This window comes from Vipera berus (genome assembly GCF_964194415.1).
Source record: "Vipera berus genome assembly, chromosome: 11".
Taxonomy (NCBI): Eukaryota; Metazoa; Chordata; class Lepidosauria; order Squamata; family Viperidae; genus Vipera; species Vipera berus.
Window position 1 is genome coordinate 17,547,812 of NC_138214.1, and position 15,909 is coordinate 17,563,720.

At 43.3% G+C, this 15,909-nt stretch overlaps 1 protein-coding gene across 3 annotated transcripts in view; it reads right to left on the reverse strand.

Moving 5' to 3' along the window:
• The window catches only part of ABCB7 (ATP binding cassette subfamily B member 7), a 75,758-nt gene that overhangs the window by 12,524 nt on the left and 47,325 nt on the right, over positions 1 to 15,909 (reverse strand). For all 3 annotated transcript variants that reach the window (XM_081336847.1, XM_081336846.1, XM_081336848.1), the window contains 7 exons: positions 14,619 to 14,793; positions 13,826 to 13,983; positions 13,149 to 13,312; positions 12,871 to 13,000; positions 10,095 to 10,266; positions 5,538 to 5,641; positions 3,679 to 3,786 (listed from right to left, as the gene is read on the reverse strand). In XM_081336847.1, coding sequence (XP_081192973.1) covers positions 3,679 to 3,786; positions 5,538 to 5,641; positions 10,095 to 10,266; positions 12,871 to 13,000; positions 13,149 to 13,312; positions 13,826 to 13,983; positions 14,619 to 14,793 — 1,011 coding nt within the window. The remainder of the gene's footprint in view (positions 1 to 3,678; positions 3,787 to 5,537; positions 5,642 to 10,094; positions 10,267 to 12,870; positions 13,001 to 13,148; positions 13,313 to 13,825; positions 13,984 to 14,618; positions 14,794 to 15,909) is intronic.

Sequence of the window (15,909 nt, forward strand, 5' to 3'; positions counted from 1 at the left end):
TCTCATCCCTAAGCATCTTTTCTCATTATTTAAAGCTCATTGCTGTCTTCGTCTCCAGGGAGATCAGAGCAAAGAAGCAACGGGGAGAATAATTCAAGTATGGGTGACACCTGACTTGGAATGGCCTTCAACCAGGGACACCTTCTTTCACAACACAACCCCAACTGACATCAATCGTACTGTTTTAGAGGTAAATAAAAATCGTATTACTCTCCTATATGTTTCAACGTCCCCTGGATTTACTGGTTTTGTTTCTTAGCTGTTGATAATTTCTTGGCCACTATTGGACTGTCTTTAATTAAGCCAGGGGTGTCAAACTCAATTTCATTGAGGGCCGCATCAGCATTGCAGTTGCCCTCAGGGGGGCGGGTGGGTGTGGCCAGGGTGGGCGTGGCCTACTGGGTGGGCGTGGCTAAAGTGTGTATGGCCTACTGGGTGGGCATGGCCAGCTCTACATCGTTCGCATCAAGGGTGCCTATGGGGGCCTGGGCAGGAGTGGGACAGATCTGAGGGTCTCTGGCAGGAGGAGGGTCTCTGGGCCACAGCCAAGGCAGTGGGGGCCGTTCCCTCACTGTTTCCAGGATGGCTTCACGGGCTGCATGAAACCACTTTGCGGGCCAGATCTGGCCCCTGGGCCTTGTGTTTGACATGTCTGAATTAAGCATCCCAGTGCTTTTCAAACACCAAGTTTGTGTGGACTTCAATTCCCAGAATTCTTCAGCCAGCACATCATGGCTAGCTGGGGAATTCTGGGAGTTGGTTCATACCTCTTCATGCTGCCAAGATTCTGAAGGATACTGAACTCCGCTATGTTGTTTCTTACAGGAAATGCTCACAAGAAAGCATGGCTAAAGTTTTTTTTTTCCTGGCCAACCCATCCTTTTTCAAGGATGCAGGTAGTCCTCAACCACAACTGAGCCCAAAATTTATATTGCTAAGTGAAACATTTGTTAAGTGAGTTTTGCCCCATTGTATGACTTTTCTTGCCATTGTTGTTAAGTGAATCATTGCAGCTGTTGTTAGTAACAAGGTTGTTAAGTGAACCAGGCTTCCCCCATTGGGTTTGCTTGTCAGAAGGCTGATCACATGATGCCGGGATGCTGCAACCATCATAAATATGAACCAGTTGCCAAGCGTCTGGGGATGCCGCAACAATCGTTGAAAAATGGTCCTAAGTCACCTTTTCAGTGCGGTTCTAACTTTGAATGGTCACTAAATAAATGCTTGTAAGTCGAGGACCACCTGTACTCCATTCCAGTCTTCCTTCCAAGGCTCTTTACTTGCTGCTTTCTCTTGACCGCGCAGTCAGGCAGCATTCTGTGGTCACCGAATATGCGCACGCCCCCCTTTATTTGTGTAAATCTCGAATTGTACAGTTCTCCTATACAACAATTGGTACTCTAACTTTCTTCCTGGGCTGTAAGTCACCAGTGGCATTTATGTTAAAGGAGAGCTAGGACAAATATATATTAATGAAAAATTCTAGAGATAGCCAATAACAATACAGAATGTCAAACCTATCATTTAATAGGAAGCACCTAACCCCCTGCCAAATATTCATGGAAGCAGGATCTATCTACTTTTTCTATTGGCCATAAAATGCACTCTAAACCTCATGTAAGTCACAACAATAGAAAAACACAGTCTGCTTAAAATAATACTACACAAACATTAGCTGTTGTCATGTTTTAATTGAACATAAGATGGAAACATTCACAGTGCAGGGTGGAAAAAGTATGTGAACCTTTGGACTTAATAACTGGTTGACCCTCCTTTGGCAGCAATAACCTCAACCAAACATTTCCTGTAGTTGCAGATCAGACCTGCACAACAATCTGGAGTAATTTTGGACCACTCCTCTGCACAAAACTGTTTCAGTGTAGCAATATTCTTAGGATGTCTGGTGTGAATTGCTCTCTTAAGGTCATGCCACAGCATTTCAATCGGGTTGAGGTCAGGACTCTGACTGGGCCACTCCAGAAGGCGTATTCTGTTCTGTTGAAGCCATTGTTTTGTTGAATTACTTGTATGCTTTGGGTCATTGTCCTGTTGCATCACCCATCCTCTGTGGAGCTTCAGTTGGCGGACAGATGGTCGTACGTTTTCCTGCAAAATGTCCTGATAAACTCTGGAATTCATTTTCCCATCAATGACAACAATCCGTCCAGGCCCTGAGGCAGCAAAGCAGCCCCAAACCATGATGCTCCCTCCGCCATGTTTTACAGTGGGGATGAGGTTTTGATGTTGGTGTGCTGTGCCTTTTTTTCTCCACACATAGTGTTGTGTGTTTTTCCCAAGCAACTCAATTTTGGTTTCATCTGTCCACAGTATATTTTACCAGTAGTGCTGTGGAACATCCAGGTGCTCTTTTGCAAACTTGAAACGTGCTGCAATAGTTTTTTTGGACAGCAATGGCTTCCTCCGTGGTGTCCTCCCATGTACTCCATTCTTGTTTAATGTTTTCCTTATTGTAGATGTGTCAACAAAAATGTTAGCATGTGCCAGAGATTTCTGTAGGTCTTTAGCTGACACTCTAGGATTCTTTTTTACCTCATTAAGCATTATGCGCTGTGCTCTTGCAGTCATTTTTATAGGACGACCACGCCTAGGGAGAGTAGCAACAGTGCTAAACTTTCTCCATTTCTAGACAGTCTGTCTTACCGTGGACACATGAACATCAAGGCTTTTGGAGATACTTTTGTAACCCTTTCCAGCTTCATGCAAGTCAACCATTCTTGATCGTAGGTCTTCTGAGAGCTCTTTTCTGCGAGGCATGGTTCACATCAAACAGTGCTTCTTGAGACCAGTAAACCCAAAACAGGTGTGTGTTTTTAAAGGGCAGGACGGCTGTCAGCAACACATCCAATATCATCACGCTGATTGGAGTCAAGGTTGGCTCACTCCTGGCTCCAATTAGATCTTGGAGAAGTCATTAGGCTAGGGGTTCACATACTTTTTCCACCCTGCACTGTGAATGTTTACATGTCATGTCCAATTAAAACATGACAACAGCTAATGTTTGTGTAGTATTATTTTAAGCAGACTGTGTTTTTCTATTGTGACTTACATGACGTTTAGAGCACATTTTATGGCCAATTCATGCAAAACTCCCATGTAATCCCAAAGGGTTCACATACTTTTTCTTGGAACTGTGTGTTTGTGTGTGTGTGTGTGTGTGTGTGTGTGTGTGTGTGTGTGTGTGTGTGTAAAGGTAAAGGTTCCCCCGCACATGCATGCTACTCGTTTCCGACTCTAGGGGTCGGTGCTCATCTTCGTTTCAAAGCTGAAGAGCCAGCGCTTGTCCGAGGACGTCTCCGTGGTCATGTGGCCGGCATGACTAGACGCCAAAGGCGCACGGAACGCTGTGACCTTCCCACCGTATTATATATATAATCATTACAATTTGAAAAAAGGGGGTATCATGCTCCTACCCTTGCTAAGCCCCCAGGGAAGCTAATTAATGATAATCCACTTCAAAACCCAACATGTTGTTCCCTCAATCCATCTGTCTTTCTCTGTCACACACTCCACATACAAATATGTATCCACACATTGACAACATTTCAGTATTTCAAGTCAAAAGCTTTTTAGGGAAAAGTGGCACCGGGAAATTGCGTAGCCTCAAATGACATTTGCAAGACTGCCAAAGTTTCTTCTCATCAGGAAGCTGGGTCTTACCTGATCCAGGACAATTATTTCATCAGCATCAACCACTGTTGACAACCTGTGTGCAATGAAGATGGATGTTCTGTGCCTTACAATGTCTCTCATGGCACTCAAGATGTTCTGAAAAATTAAAGATAGGTGGCAGGGGGGGAAACTCATCTTAAAATAGATTAGCAAATGAGTATGATTTAATCACACATAGAAACAAGCTGCCAGCAGTTCCAATGTCATAAACAAAGAAAAAAAGTCACAATTTGATGCACACGTAGTCCTCAACTTACGACTGTTTGCTTAGCAACAACAAAGCCACAACGAATTTCCCCACAGCTATTTATGACTCGTGTTCGAAATTACAATGGCCGTATCCTCCCCCCACGATCCATTGATTAGATTTCAGGCACCTGGCAACTGGCTCACCTTTACGATTGCAGTGTCTTGCGGTCACATCTCTGTAATTTGCAATGGTTTTATTTATTATTATTATTTTTTTGCCATTTTCCAGTGTTTATTTTTGGTTTCCCGCAAAAAACAAACAAACCACGCCTACTGGAGGAAATGTATTCATTTAATGACTGCATCATTTAAGAATTGCCAGAAAAAATGGCAAAAGAAATTAGGTCCATGATGCCTTTACCTGTGATAGCAGCGAAATATGACTATAATTCTAGGCTCAACTATGATTGTAAGTCAAGGACTACTTATATTTCAGGGTTGATTTAATTTTTTTTTTAAATTGGGTTTTAACTTTTGTATGGTTGATTTTTAACTCCCTGTAAATCGCCCTGAGTCCTCAGGGAAAGGGCGGTATATAAATGCAATAAAATAAATAAATAAATAAATAAAAATAAATAATGTACATGCTATGAAAACTATGAAAACCACAAAAAAGAGATTCCTTCATTGTGAAGTCTAGATATCTCAGGGGAAAAATCAGAGGAAACTTTAGTTTCTAAACAGGAGAAATGTGCCTGCTCCAGCAGTGATTTTTTTTCTTCCTTTATAATATAGGAAGGCAACAGACAAATTTTGCTTTCCCTTAAATACCCTTTTGATTGCTTGTTGCACACTTTGGGGGGAAAGGAGTCATATTTTACTAGCTGCTTTTAAAGTGCAGCTGTGTTGTGTAAACATTCAACTTCATCTGACAACCTCATAATAAATATAGCAAAATGAATGGCAACAAACAAGTAGAATAAACAAGCTCACTAAAAATTCTTATCATGATCAGTGAATAGAATCCGAGATTTTTCTTGACAGGTGCATCTGCCTCCTTTTATTCTTTAGAAATGAACTGTGCATCAACCATCAACAGTCAGACCGTCTCGTGATCAGAGGTCCTGGTATGTCAAGTAACCTAACACAAGCAGACACGGTGAGCTTTGGCTGCAGACAAGGCAACTGAGGGAGGTTGCCCGAGGTGCAGGTGTCCATGTATATATTATGAAGCTGCCACTGTGATGTCACAGCATCTGTATCACAACACACCCTGATGCTTTACAACCCTACCTGGGAATATAATTTGGTGCCAAATGGAAACATTATCCACACTGCATCCCAAGAAAGATGCACCAGCAATGAGGATTCCACGGTTCTATGGCTCGCATGCAAAAATAATTGAGAGGGCCAATTTTTATGAATATTAAGTGGCAACCAGCTGCTTTCCTTCAAATTAAAACTTCACCTCTTAGAGTGAGCAGGTCAAGCAATTCCAACTGCTCTACTTAATACTTTTGTGCTATAATTTATTCAGAAGTGGGTTCGTTTCTCCATCCAATTCTAGAAAAGCCGGTTCTCCCACTGTTCCACATTTGATCTTGGGAGCCTACGATAACAAAATGTAGGACTGTAATAAAGAGGAGGAGGCAACCTACCTCTTCTGTAATGGAATCTAAGGATGAAGTGGCTTCGTCATAGAGAATAATGGGAGGATTCTTCAAGATGGCTCTGGCTATTGCAATCCTCTGCTTTTCACCTCCTAAAAAACAGAAAGACACGTGCACATAAAGTCAGTGAAAACTATTTTGGCTTGGAAGACCATTCTGAAATGAAGGACACCAGAGCGCCTTTGTGGCGGAGTAACAAAATTGGAAGCAACCTTGGTCCAACAGCCTGACGAGCAGGAAACTCTATGCCAGGGCTTTTCAACCAGTGTTACGGGTACCACCTGTGGTACATTGGCACCTGGCAGGTAGTACACGACCATCCTAGAGAAGTGGTGAGGAGAATGAGTTGAACCGGTGGCAGCACCGCAGAAGCCTGAGCGAGAGACGGCTGGAGCTGCAGGGCTGTCAGGGCTCAGCGGAAGCACCAGGATCAGCACCAGGCTCCAGCTGGAGCTCGGTGCTGATCCTGGTGCTTCTGCTGAGCCCAGAAGAAGCGCCGATCACCTGGAATGTTGCAGCATCTCCAGGGTCTTGTGAGTTACATTCAGATGCTTGGCAACTGATTCATATTTATGATGGTCACCATGTCCCAGGGTCATTTAAAGTGACCAAAACCTGCTGCAACCACCCAGCGGGGGGGAGGGGATAAAAACCAAACACACCCCACCCCACCCTCGCTGCCAATCCTCAACAGAAATGCTCACAACAATGAAAACCTCGGACAGGAGGAAAAGTGCCGCCAGGCAGGCAGGCATCTTGCTTGGCTGTGGTTTGGGGGGCACTTTTTCAGTGCCATTGTAACTTCGAACAGTCACTGAGCGAACTGTTGTAAGTCGAGGACTACCTGTACTTCATCACTTTTTCCCTTTTTATTTTGATCATCAAGTATTTGACACCTTGCTAGGTGACTGGTGCTACTCAGATGTTGCCATATCCTAAAAGTGGTACAGTGGGTGAAAAGGCTGAAAAGCCCTGCTCTATGCCATTTCATTCAAATGGCTGTCCTTAAAATCCTCCAGTGTTGGAGCACCCACAACGTCTGGAGACAAGTCGTTCTACGGATTAATTGTTCTCAGGAAATTTCTCCTCAATTCTAGGTTGGTTCTCTCCTTGGTTAGTTTACATTCATTGGTTCTTGTCTGGCCGCCTTGTGCTTTGGAAAATAGGTTGACCAGCACTTTGTCTGCCCCCACCCCCCTACAGATTTTGGTGTCTTGGCATGTTCTCCAGCATTAAGGACACTCTTTGCTTCCATTCTCTAAGGCCACAATTAGGATATTTTTCTAGGCCACCATACTGCTGCATTATTACTTTTAGACGTACAGCCTGTCTTACAAAAATTTAAAGTCCATTTCCAATTTTGGAGGCCTTGGAAGTAATTAATGGTTATATCTGCATCTGCTTTCTTGTCCTACATGTCAAAGATCTGACAAGCTTCCATTTTAATGTTTTCATGTTCCTGGTGATGTGCCCTTCTAACTAACATAGCTTTGTTTTAGAAACCCACTTTAGATGGATAATAAAAATACTCATAAAAATCATTTAGACCATTTCTTGACAATGCATTTCCAATAATGTGATAAAATAAAGGGACAGTTTACCATCTGTAATGTTCACAATAGTTATTGCATATACTACGAGAAAAACAGATTTCATTTCTGCAGTAGTGACCTTCCTGCAAACCTCCTCAGCATAAGTCAATGCTATAATTAAAAGTATAGCATTTGATTAAGAAAAAAATGGCCATTTCTTAAACTGAGTTACTGTGTGGCTGCAATTTCCAAGTTAGAAATTAAAAGTCCAGCAATAAACAAGAAAGACATTTACCCTGATAAATGCTGAGCTTATATAAACAAGGTGTTATATAAATCATGAACAAATAACGTTCCTCTCTCCTTTCTTAGTTCCTACATTTATAAAAGTACCAGAAACAACTCTGAACAGATTTTCAATGGAGATCACAGATTTAACTACCCTGAAAGATTCTGGCATGCAACTGTTGGCCTGGGACCAGGAAATCTCCCGGGCCACCGTAAGATAAACAGCTGAGCAGAAACTGGGTTTTCTGATTCCAGCATCACAGAGAGAGGGGACAGTAGTTCATTTGGAGGACAAGACTGCCTACCTCTCATCCAAAGCTTCCTTGAGTAATGAGCTACCCAACAGGGTAGCATCCCTAGGAGTTAAAGTCTCGAGAGATATTTTAGAAGTGCAACATGTTTCAAAATATAATAGTTTCCATTTAATCAGAGGCTGCATATTAGTGAAGGTTGCTGCCCCTTTCACAGGTCTGGGCCAATCATGGGAATATTCAGTTCATTCCATGAAATATGCCGCATTTGACTTCTGTGCTTTCTTCCATTGTTATAACTGTGCCAGTTCAACAGTCGGCATTGGCTGGGAGTTTATTTATTGACTAGATAAGTCCTGCCTTTATTACCTTATAAGTAACTCAAGGTGGCAAACATCCCTATACTCCTTCCTTGTTCTATTTCCCCCACAATAACAACCCTGTGAGGTGGGCTGGGCTGCAACAGAGAAGCTGGCCCAAAGTCACCCAGCTGACTTTCATGGTTAAGGAGGAACTAGAACACACAAATTTAGCTCCACACAGCTATACATCCTCCCAACGAATAATGAAATCCTTCTGTTTGCGTCTTCTTCCAACCTAAAGGTAAAGGTTCCCCCGCACATGTGTGCTACTCGTTTCCAACTCTAGGGGCCGGTGCTCATCTCCGTTTCAAAGCCGAAGAGCCAGCGCTTGTCCGAGGACGTCTCCGTGGTCATGTGGCCGGCATGACTAGACGCCAAAGGCGCACGGAACGCCGTTACCTTCCCACCGTGGTGGTCCCTATTTTTCTACTTGCATTTTACGTGCTTTCGAACTGCTAGGTTGGCAGAAGCTAGGACGAGTAACAGGCGCTCACTCTGCTACGCGGCACTCGGGATTCAACCCGCCAAACTGCCGACCTTCTGATCGACAAGCTCAGCGTCCTAACCCACTGAGCCACCGCGTCCCTTATTCTTCCAACCTATCCATACTAAAAAGATTCATGGTGATGCAAATTAGATACATAAATGATGTCCCGAGATAATGTTACAGGATCCACTCTGGGTCAGTTTTTCTGAGCTTTTGGACTCATGCTGGAGCCCAGGAACTTCTTTCTCACCAAAACGTCGGCTTTGGGCTAGTCTAGGGATAGTATTTATGTGGTGCCTGGTTGTGGGTCTTGTTTCCTTGTGCTGCCAAATCCTTGGCTCATAGAATAGCCCCACGCAGACATTCTGCTGAGAGAAGTTCCCTGAGGATGGGATGATGATGATGATACTACTACTACCAACCCACATTGGATCCTGCAAATTAGATGAAACTCTAATAGCACTACATAGCAACTACTTAAAGAGTGATTTTTCCCTTCTTTCGATTATATATTTAGGCTGCGGTGTCAAAGAATCTTAGATAAAAATATGTTTTTTTCTACAATATGAGATGCAGATGCTTCTTTCATACCATTTATGTATCTCACAAGGAAAATTAAACAGAATTATCCTGTGTTCTCTATCACCACTGCCATCATCACTCTCAGCTAAATGTTGCCATTAAATAGTCAATTAAGAGAGACACACGTCAACCTTCAAAAAATTTGGACATCTACAGCTTCCAATTTTGATTAGTTATCAGTTGTGTCACGGGAAATCTTTACTCACTGCCTTACACAGATGGACAGACAACAAGTTTCACCCAATCTCCCAGCAACCCAGAGACAGTGGGTCACTTTTTTCCAGGAGCGACTAAAGGGGCAAAGTAACAAAGATGACTGGTACCCATTTTATCCCTTAACCCAGGAGAAACAAGCCTCTCTGACATTTTGGATTGAGAAGGAAATGAAAGATTTAAGGCACAAGCTGTTTACCCCTCAAGTCCCCTCCCCAGAGACTCATCTACCTGTGACTGACAGCTGCGTGGTCTACTGTACTCATAGCTACGATGATACCATGTTTGGTTGTTATCCTATGACATTGGGATGTGTCCTTGTGGCCCTTGGAGACATAATAACAACAACAACAACAACAAGATGCAATCACTGGCTGCCAGTCAGTTTTGTATTCCTCCATCTTTCAATCTGTGTAGCTACTGCTAATTGTCTCCATCTAATCCAGGGGTGGGGAACGATGGCCCCTTTATGACTTGTGGACTTCAGCTCCCAGAATTCCTGAGCCAGCATGGCTTTGTTCAGGAATTCTGGGCGTTGAAGTCCACGAGTCATAAAAGGGCCATCGTTCCCCATCCCCAAACTAATTAAAACAGTTATTTGGCCAACATACCGGGGAGGATGGCACGAAGAACACACCAACTCTCAGTTCTTGATAATAAAAATTTTCTGAGCTGCTTCTGGAGAAGCATAAGACCAACTGCTGGATGACCATTTAATATTAAACTTGGCATTTATCTGTCTGCTAAGAAAGGTCAGGTTAGGAAAGCATTCGCTGAGGCAAGACAGAAAAAGGGAGGCTCGGAGACCAGCGGCCCCTTGATTTCCTTACCGGAAAGTTTCAGGCCTCGCTCGCCTACTTGGGTGTTGTACCCGTTGGGCATTCTGAGAACAGCGTCGTGAATTCCGGCTAGCTTTGCCACCGCATAGATCTCTTCGGCAGAGGCATTGATATTGCCATACTGGAGGTTGTAGAAGATGGTGTTGTGGAAGAGAACAGCATCCTAAGAAAAACACAGACAAAACGATGCTTCTTCAATACAAGTAGCCCTCAACTTACAACAGTTCATTTAGTGACCTTTCAAAGTTACGGCATGCATTGCAAAATGCATTTTTCGCTTAAGACCGTTTCAGCATCTCCCGGGTCACCTGATCAAAATTCAAATGTTTGGCAATTGACTCACATTTACGACAGTTGCAGTGTGTCCTGGGGGTCACGTGATCCCCTTTTGCAACCTTCTGACAGGCAAAGCCAACGGGGAAGCCAGATTCATTTAACAACCGTGTTCCTAACTTAAAAACTGCAGTGATTCACTTAACAACTGTGGCAAGAAAGGCCGTAAAATGGGGCAAAGCTCACTTAACCAAAGTTTAACTTATCAACAGAAATTTGGGGCTCAGTTGTGGTCGTACGTCGAGGACTGCCTGTACCAAATGCCGATCGGCAATGCAGAGGGCCTTTGCAAAGTCAGCAGAGAGTTAGCTAGTTTTTCCCGAAAAGCAACAGAGCTCCTGGGACATTGGAAGAGCAGTCAAAGAGGCTGCTGCAAGGGCCGTCCTAACCCAAGCTAGGGTGGCCGAGAGGAAGGATGCTCGCCATAATTTCAACATTAATAGGTTCTCTTGCTTACGCCGGAGGAGTGGGGGGCTGGGCTAGAAGACCTCCAAGGTCCCTTCCAGCTCTATTCTATTCTATAGTCTATTGCTTACAAAACAGCCTGGGAAGCTGACATGGCAGGACAAGACTGTTGAGGATCTACATATTATTCAGATTTAAACTCCCAGACTCTAACTGGCATCTTGCCAAAAACGGCAAGTGAGTGCAAGGACCAACAAGACCAGGGTTAGGCAACCTTGGCTCTTTTATGAATCGTGGACTTCAACTCCCAGAATTCCTGAGCCAGCCACGCTGAGGGGAAAGGGAGAGGTTTCCAAGCTGAGCCATGCTGGCTCAGGAATTCTGGGAGTTGAAGTCCACGAGTCATAAAAGAGCCAAGGTTGCCCAGCCCTGGACAAGACGAACCTGACGGGCAGTTGCCCTTTTACCCCCTTGATAGAAGGATCTGGATATAAGCAGTCCTCTACTCTCAACCATTAGTTTGCCAACTGTTCAAAGTGACAGTGACACTGAAAAAAACCTGATTTATGACCAGTCCTCAGACTTATGACTGCTGGAGCATTGCCACGGTCAAATGACCAAAATTTGGGCATGGGGCAACTGGCACATAACTTTCCAGGATCACACGAATACGGCTTCCAACAAGCAAAGTCAGTGAGGGGAACTGGATCCACTAAACAACTGCAGCTTCGCAGCCATGGCCAAACAGGTTGTACAATTGGGCACAACTCATTTAACTTTGCTTAGCAACCGAAATTCTGGTCCTAACTGTGGTCGTAAATTGAGGACTGCCTGTAGTCTTATTCAAACATTAATAAATTTTAGATGCCGGAGATTTTTTTAATGCTTGGGTGCCATCATTCCACTTCTGAAATTAAAAAGACTTAAAATAGCAACATGCATGCTGCGTCCAATGGAAAAAGGCCTCGACTTACATCAGTTTGTTTAGCGACCGTTCAAAATTACAACGGCACTGAAAAGAGAGACTTATGATCATTTTTCAGACTTAGGACCATTGCAGCATCCCCAGGGTCATGGGGTTTACCTTTGGATGCTTGGCAACTGACTCATATTTATGACGGTTGCAGTGTCCCAAGGTCATGTGATCACCTTTTGCAACCTTTTGGCAAGCCAAGTCAAGGGGGAAGCCAGATCAGTAGGTTACTAATTTAACAACTGCAGTGATTTACTTGACAAAAGAGGCAAAAAAGTCGTAAAACGGGGCAAAACTCACTTAACAAATGTCTCACTTAGCAACAGAAATTTTGGGCTCAGTTTTGGTCGTGAGTTGAGGACCACCTATACTGTGATAAGACAAACGTCGCTCAAGATATCCCAGGTCCAGGCCAAGGCTCTGATCTGGACATTCTCTGGACTGTTTTCCTTTTGGAATATTTTTATCATTGAAGTAATAGAATCCAGCCGTGTTTCTCAACCCTGGCAACTTTAAGGTATATGGACTTCAATTCCCAACATTCAGCTGGCTGGGGAATGCTGGGAGTTGAAGCCCATATACCTTAAAGTTTGCCCCATTGGAATACAGTAAAAATGAGAAACGTTTCAAAGTTAGTGCCTAACCTGAACATTATTAAGACACGACTGCTTCTCTAGACTAGAGCAGTATTTCCCAACCTTGGCTACTTAAGTGGACTTCAGCTCCCAGAATTCCCCAGCCAGGAGCTTCCACGGGGATTATTTTGCTCCAGCTCCAGAAGCAACACTTCACAGGAAATCTTTTTGGTTGATGCTTTCAGCTTCAACCACTAGTTTCCTAAGGACATCAGTTTAATTCTTTTTTTTTCCAGCGGGGCTTTTACCAGCAGATCAAAACTCTTTCATTCACACAAGCTGAGCCTGCTATTCTGGCCTAGCTTCTTTCTTCTATCGTTTCTTTTTTGTCTGGCTTCCTGGCCCCCAGTTTCCCCATTATTACATCAGTCTCTGGGCCTGCAACATTAGGATGACTTTCCAAGTAGGGAAGGAACCATACCTGTGGGACGACGCCTAGAGCCTTCCGCAGGCTTTCCAGACTGACATTTTGTATATTCTTGCCAGCGATATAAATCCCTCCCTTCTGAGGCTCATAGAAGCGAAATAATAATCTTACAATTGTGCTTTTCCTAAAAGAGAGAGAGAGAGAGAGAGAGAGAGAGAGAGACTTAAGGTTGGAACAGTGTTTGTACCTTTTAAAAAACCCAGCTCTTTAATCGCCATTAAAAAAAAGAAATCAATCAATGATGCAGAATTTTGTGCATCCATTTTACCCACCCTGACCCACTGCCTCCTACAATGGCCACTTTTCTTCCTGCAGGGACTTCAAAAGAGACGCCACTGAGGACTTTCTGCCCCTCAAGGTATTCAAAATGCACGTTATCAAAGGCGATGGTAGCAGTCTGTGGTGTAATCTGCAGGGGTGGAGCCAGTTCTTTATCCTATTAAAAGAAGAGTCCCGCTTTACACACACGGCCCAGAAGGTATTCTAAAGAGCTTAACAAGCTAAACAATAGATCTCATTGAAACCGAGGCACAAGCAAATGCCTGAAAGAGATTAAAAGTAATAATAATAATCACAAAAAATCTAGCAGTTTCAGCCACAGGTAATTTCTCCCCCCCCCCCCCTCTTCTTTCAAGCTCAGTGATTATTTTGCCAGAATGGTCTGGCTCCAAAGCAGCCTTTTGCACAATCAATTCTGCATCATTAATTAAAATGACAGAATAAAATTTCAATGCACAGGGCACACTTATATAAAATGCAGAGATTACACAGACCCCTTGCCTTCCCCCTCACCCCCCCCCCCAAAAAAAAAAGCTCTTTCAGAAATGCAACATTAGAATGAAGGATCTTCGGGAGCTGCTCAAACATCGCCATTAAAAACAAATCGGGATTCATTTTAAACTAGCACACATGACAAACATTTAAGGAAGACTTTATAGACAATACTCACTTTGATTTTAGTGTCTATGCTAAGCAGCGTAAACAGTAAGTTCATGTCTATGAGCGCCTGTCTCGTCTCTCTGTATACTGTCCCCAGGAAGTTAAGGGGTAAGGAAATCTGGAACAGCAATCCATTCACCATGACCAGATCGCCAACAGTTAAGTTACCTTCGTGACAAAGAAAAAGTAGAGGAGCAATAAAGCGGTTTTCAGCTATGTAGCTTCAATTTTCAAAATAAGTTGCAGCAAGCTTATTTTTCCCAAAGCACCAAAAGGTAAGAGAAGAAACAATGGTTGGCAACTAACCAAGGAGAGAAGCAGCTTAGAACTCAGGAGAAGTTTCCTAACGGTGAGAGCAATCAACCAAGGCAACGGCTTGCCTTCAGAAGTTGTGAGTGCCCCATCACGACAGGCTTTCAAAAAGAGACCGGACAACCGTTTGTCTGAAACGCTATAGGGTCCACCTTGAGTTTCCTACCAACTCTATTATTCTATGTTCTATCTAAGTTATTAATAACCCTACTCAAATTTATATTCAGCATAGATTCATATTAAAGCTGAAGTCAGCTGACAGCCATATGTTTAGATCACACTGTCACAAAACCTAGTAGAAAAATGGGAGGGGGGACCTGCAACCCCTTGCTGCAAAACCACAGCCTTCCTTGTCCTTGGTGTGCCGGCGTGGCTGGGGGAACATCTGGGGAACCACCACAAACACAGGACATGCATTTGAAAAGAGCAAGGGAAAGGAGTGGAAGTGAAACATGAATATGAAGAACCAGGTTTGGACGAGTAAGAGGTACCTGCAACAATTCCCTTGCTGGCCATCACCATGACGGCCGTTAATCCAATGCTGAATATAGCGCTTTGTCCAAAATTAAGCAGAGCCAAAGTTGAGGTAGTTTTCAGCGAGGCATTTTCATAGGTCTTCAAAAATCCATCATATTGCTGGGCTTCATAATTTTCATTATTGAAGTACTAGGAAGAGGGAAAAAAGACTGCATGATGTTCATCTCCTTAGGAAAATCCTGGGTGTTTTATGTTTTAGGATGTAATTAAAGGTAATCCTCGACTTAGGATCACAATTGAGCTCAAAATTTCTGTTGTTAAGTGAAACATTTATCAAGTGAGTTTTGCCCCATTTTACGACCTTTCTTGCCACAGTTGTTAAGTGAATCACTGCGGTTATTAACCCGGCTGTTAAGTGAATCTGGCTTCCCCATTGACTTTACTTGTCAGAAGGCCGCAAAAGGTGATCACATGACCTTGGGACACAGCAACGGTCATAACTATGAAACAGCTGCCAAGCAGGATCATGAGGATGCTGCAACGGTCTATAAGTCCCATTTTTTCAGTGCTGTTCTAACTTTGAAGTCACTAAATGAATTGTTGTAATAGAGGACTACCCGTGTGTGTTTTCTGTGAATCCACTGGACCAAGCACTGAGCATGATCTGCCACATCAAGCCGTGCCACATTTTGTAAATAATAATAATAATAATAATAATAATAATAATAATAATAATAATAATAATAATAATAATAATAATAATAATAATAATAATAAAAGTTGGAAGGGACCTTGAAGGTCATCTAGTCCAACCCCCTGCTCAGGCAGGAAACCCTGTATCATTTTAGACAAGTGGCCAAGCGCTGTTCAGCTAGAGATGCAGCCTTTTTATCCTAGCAGCGCATTCTCTTGTAACACTTATCCTCAGTGGTTAAAGGGCCACGCAAGACCACAGGCGTTGTGTAGGGTTAAAGGTGACCGTCCAAGAATTACCATTCATTTTCCAGCTGAGCAGGGAGGGGTTCATAATTGGGCAATCCTACTTTTACAGCTGCACCCAGCAAACACATTAATATTGTTCCAGTCTGCGTAGCCAACTGAGTTGTCAGCTTCTGAAATCCTTGTCAAATAATGATAAATAAGAAGAGCCACGGATCTGCCTAATGAATACTGCAATCATGTCTGATGTGAAAAAGTTTCCTGCAGTAGTGGGGAAGGCATTTTTTTTTAAAATGGCTTGCCACTGCCTTCTTCCTAAGGCTGAGAGAGAGTGATTGGCTAATTTTTCTGGAGTCACACACCAAC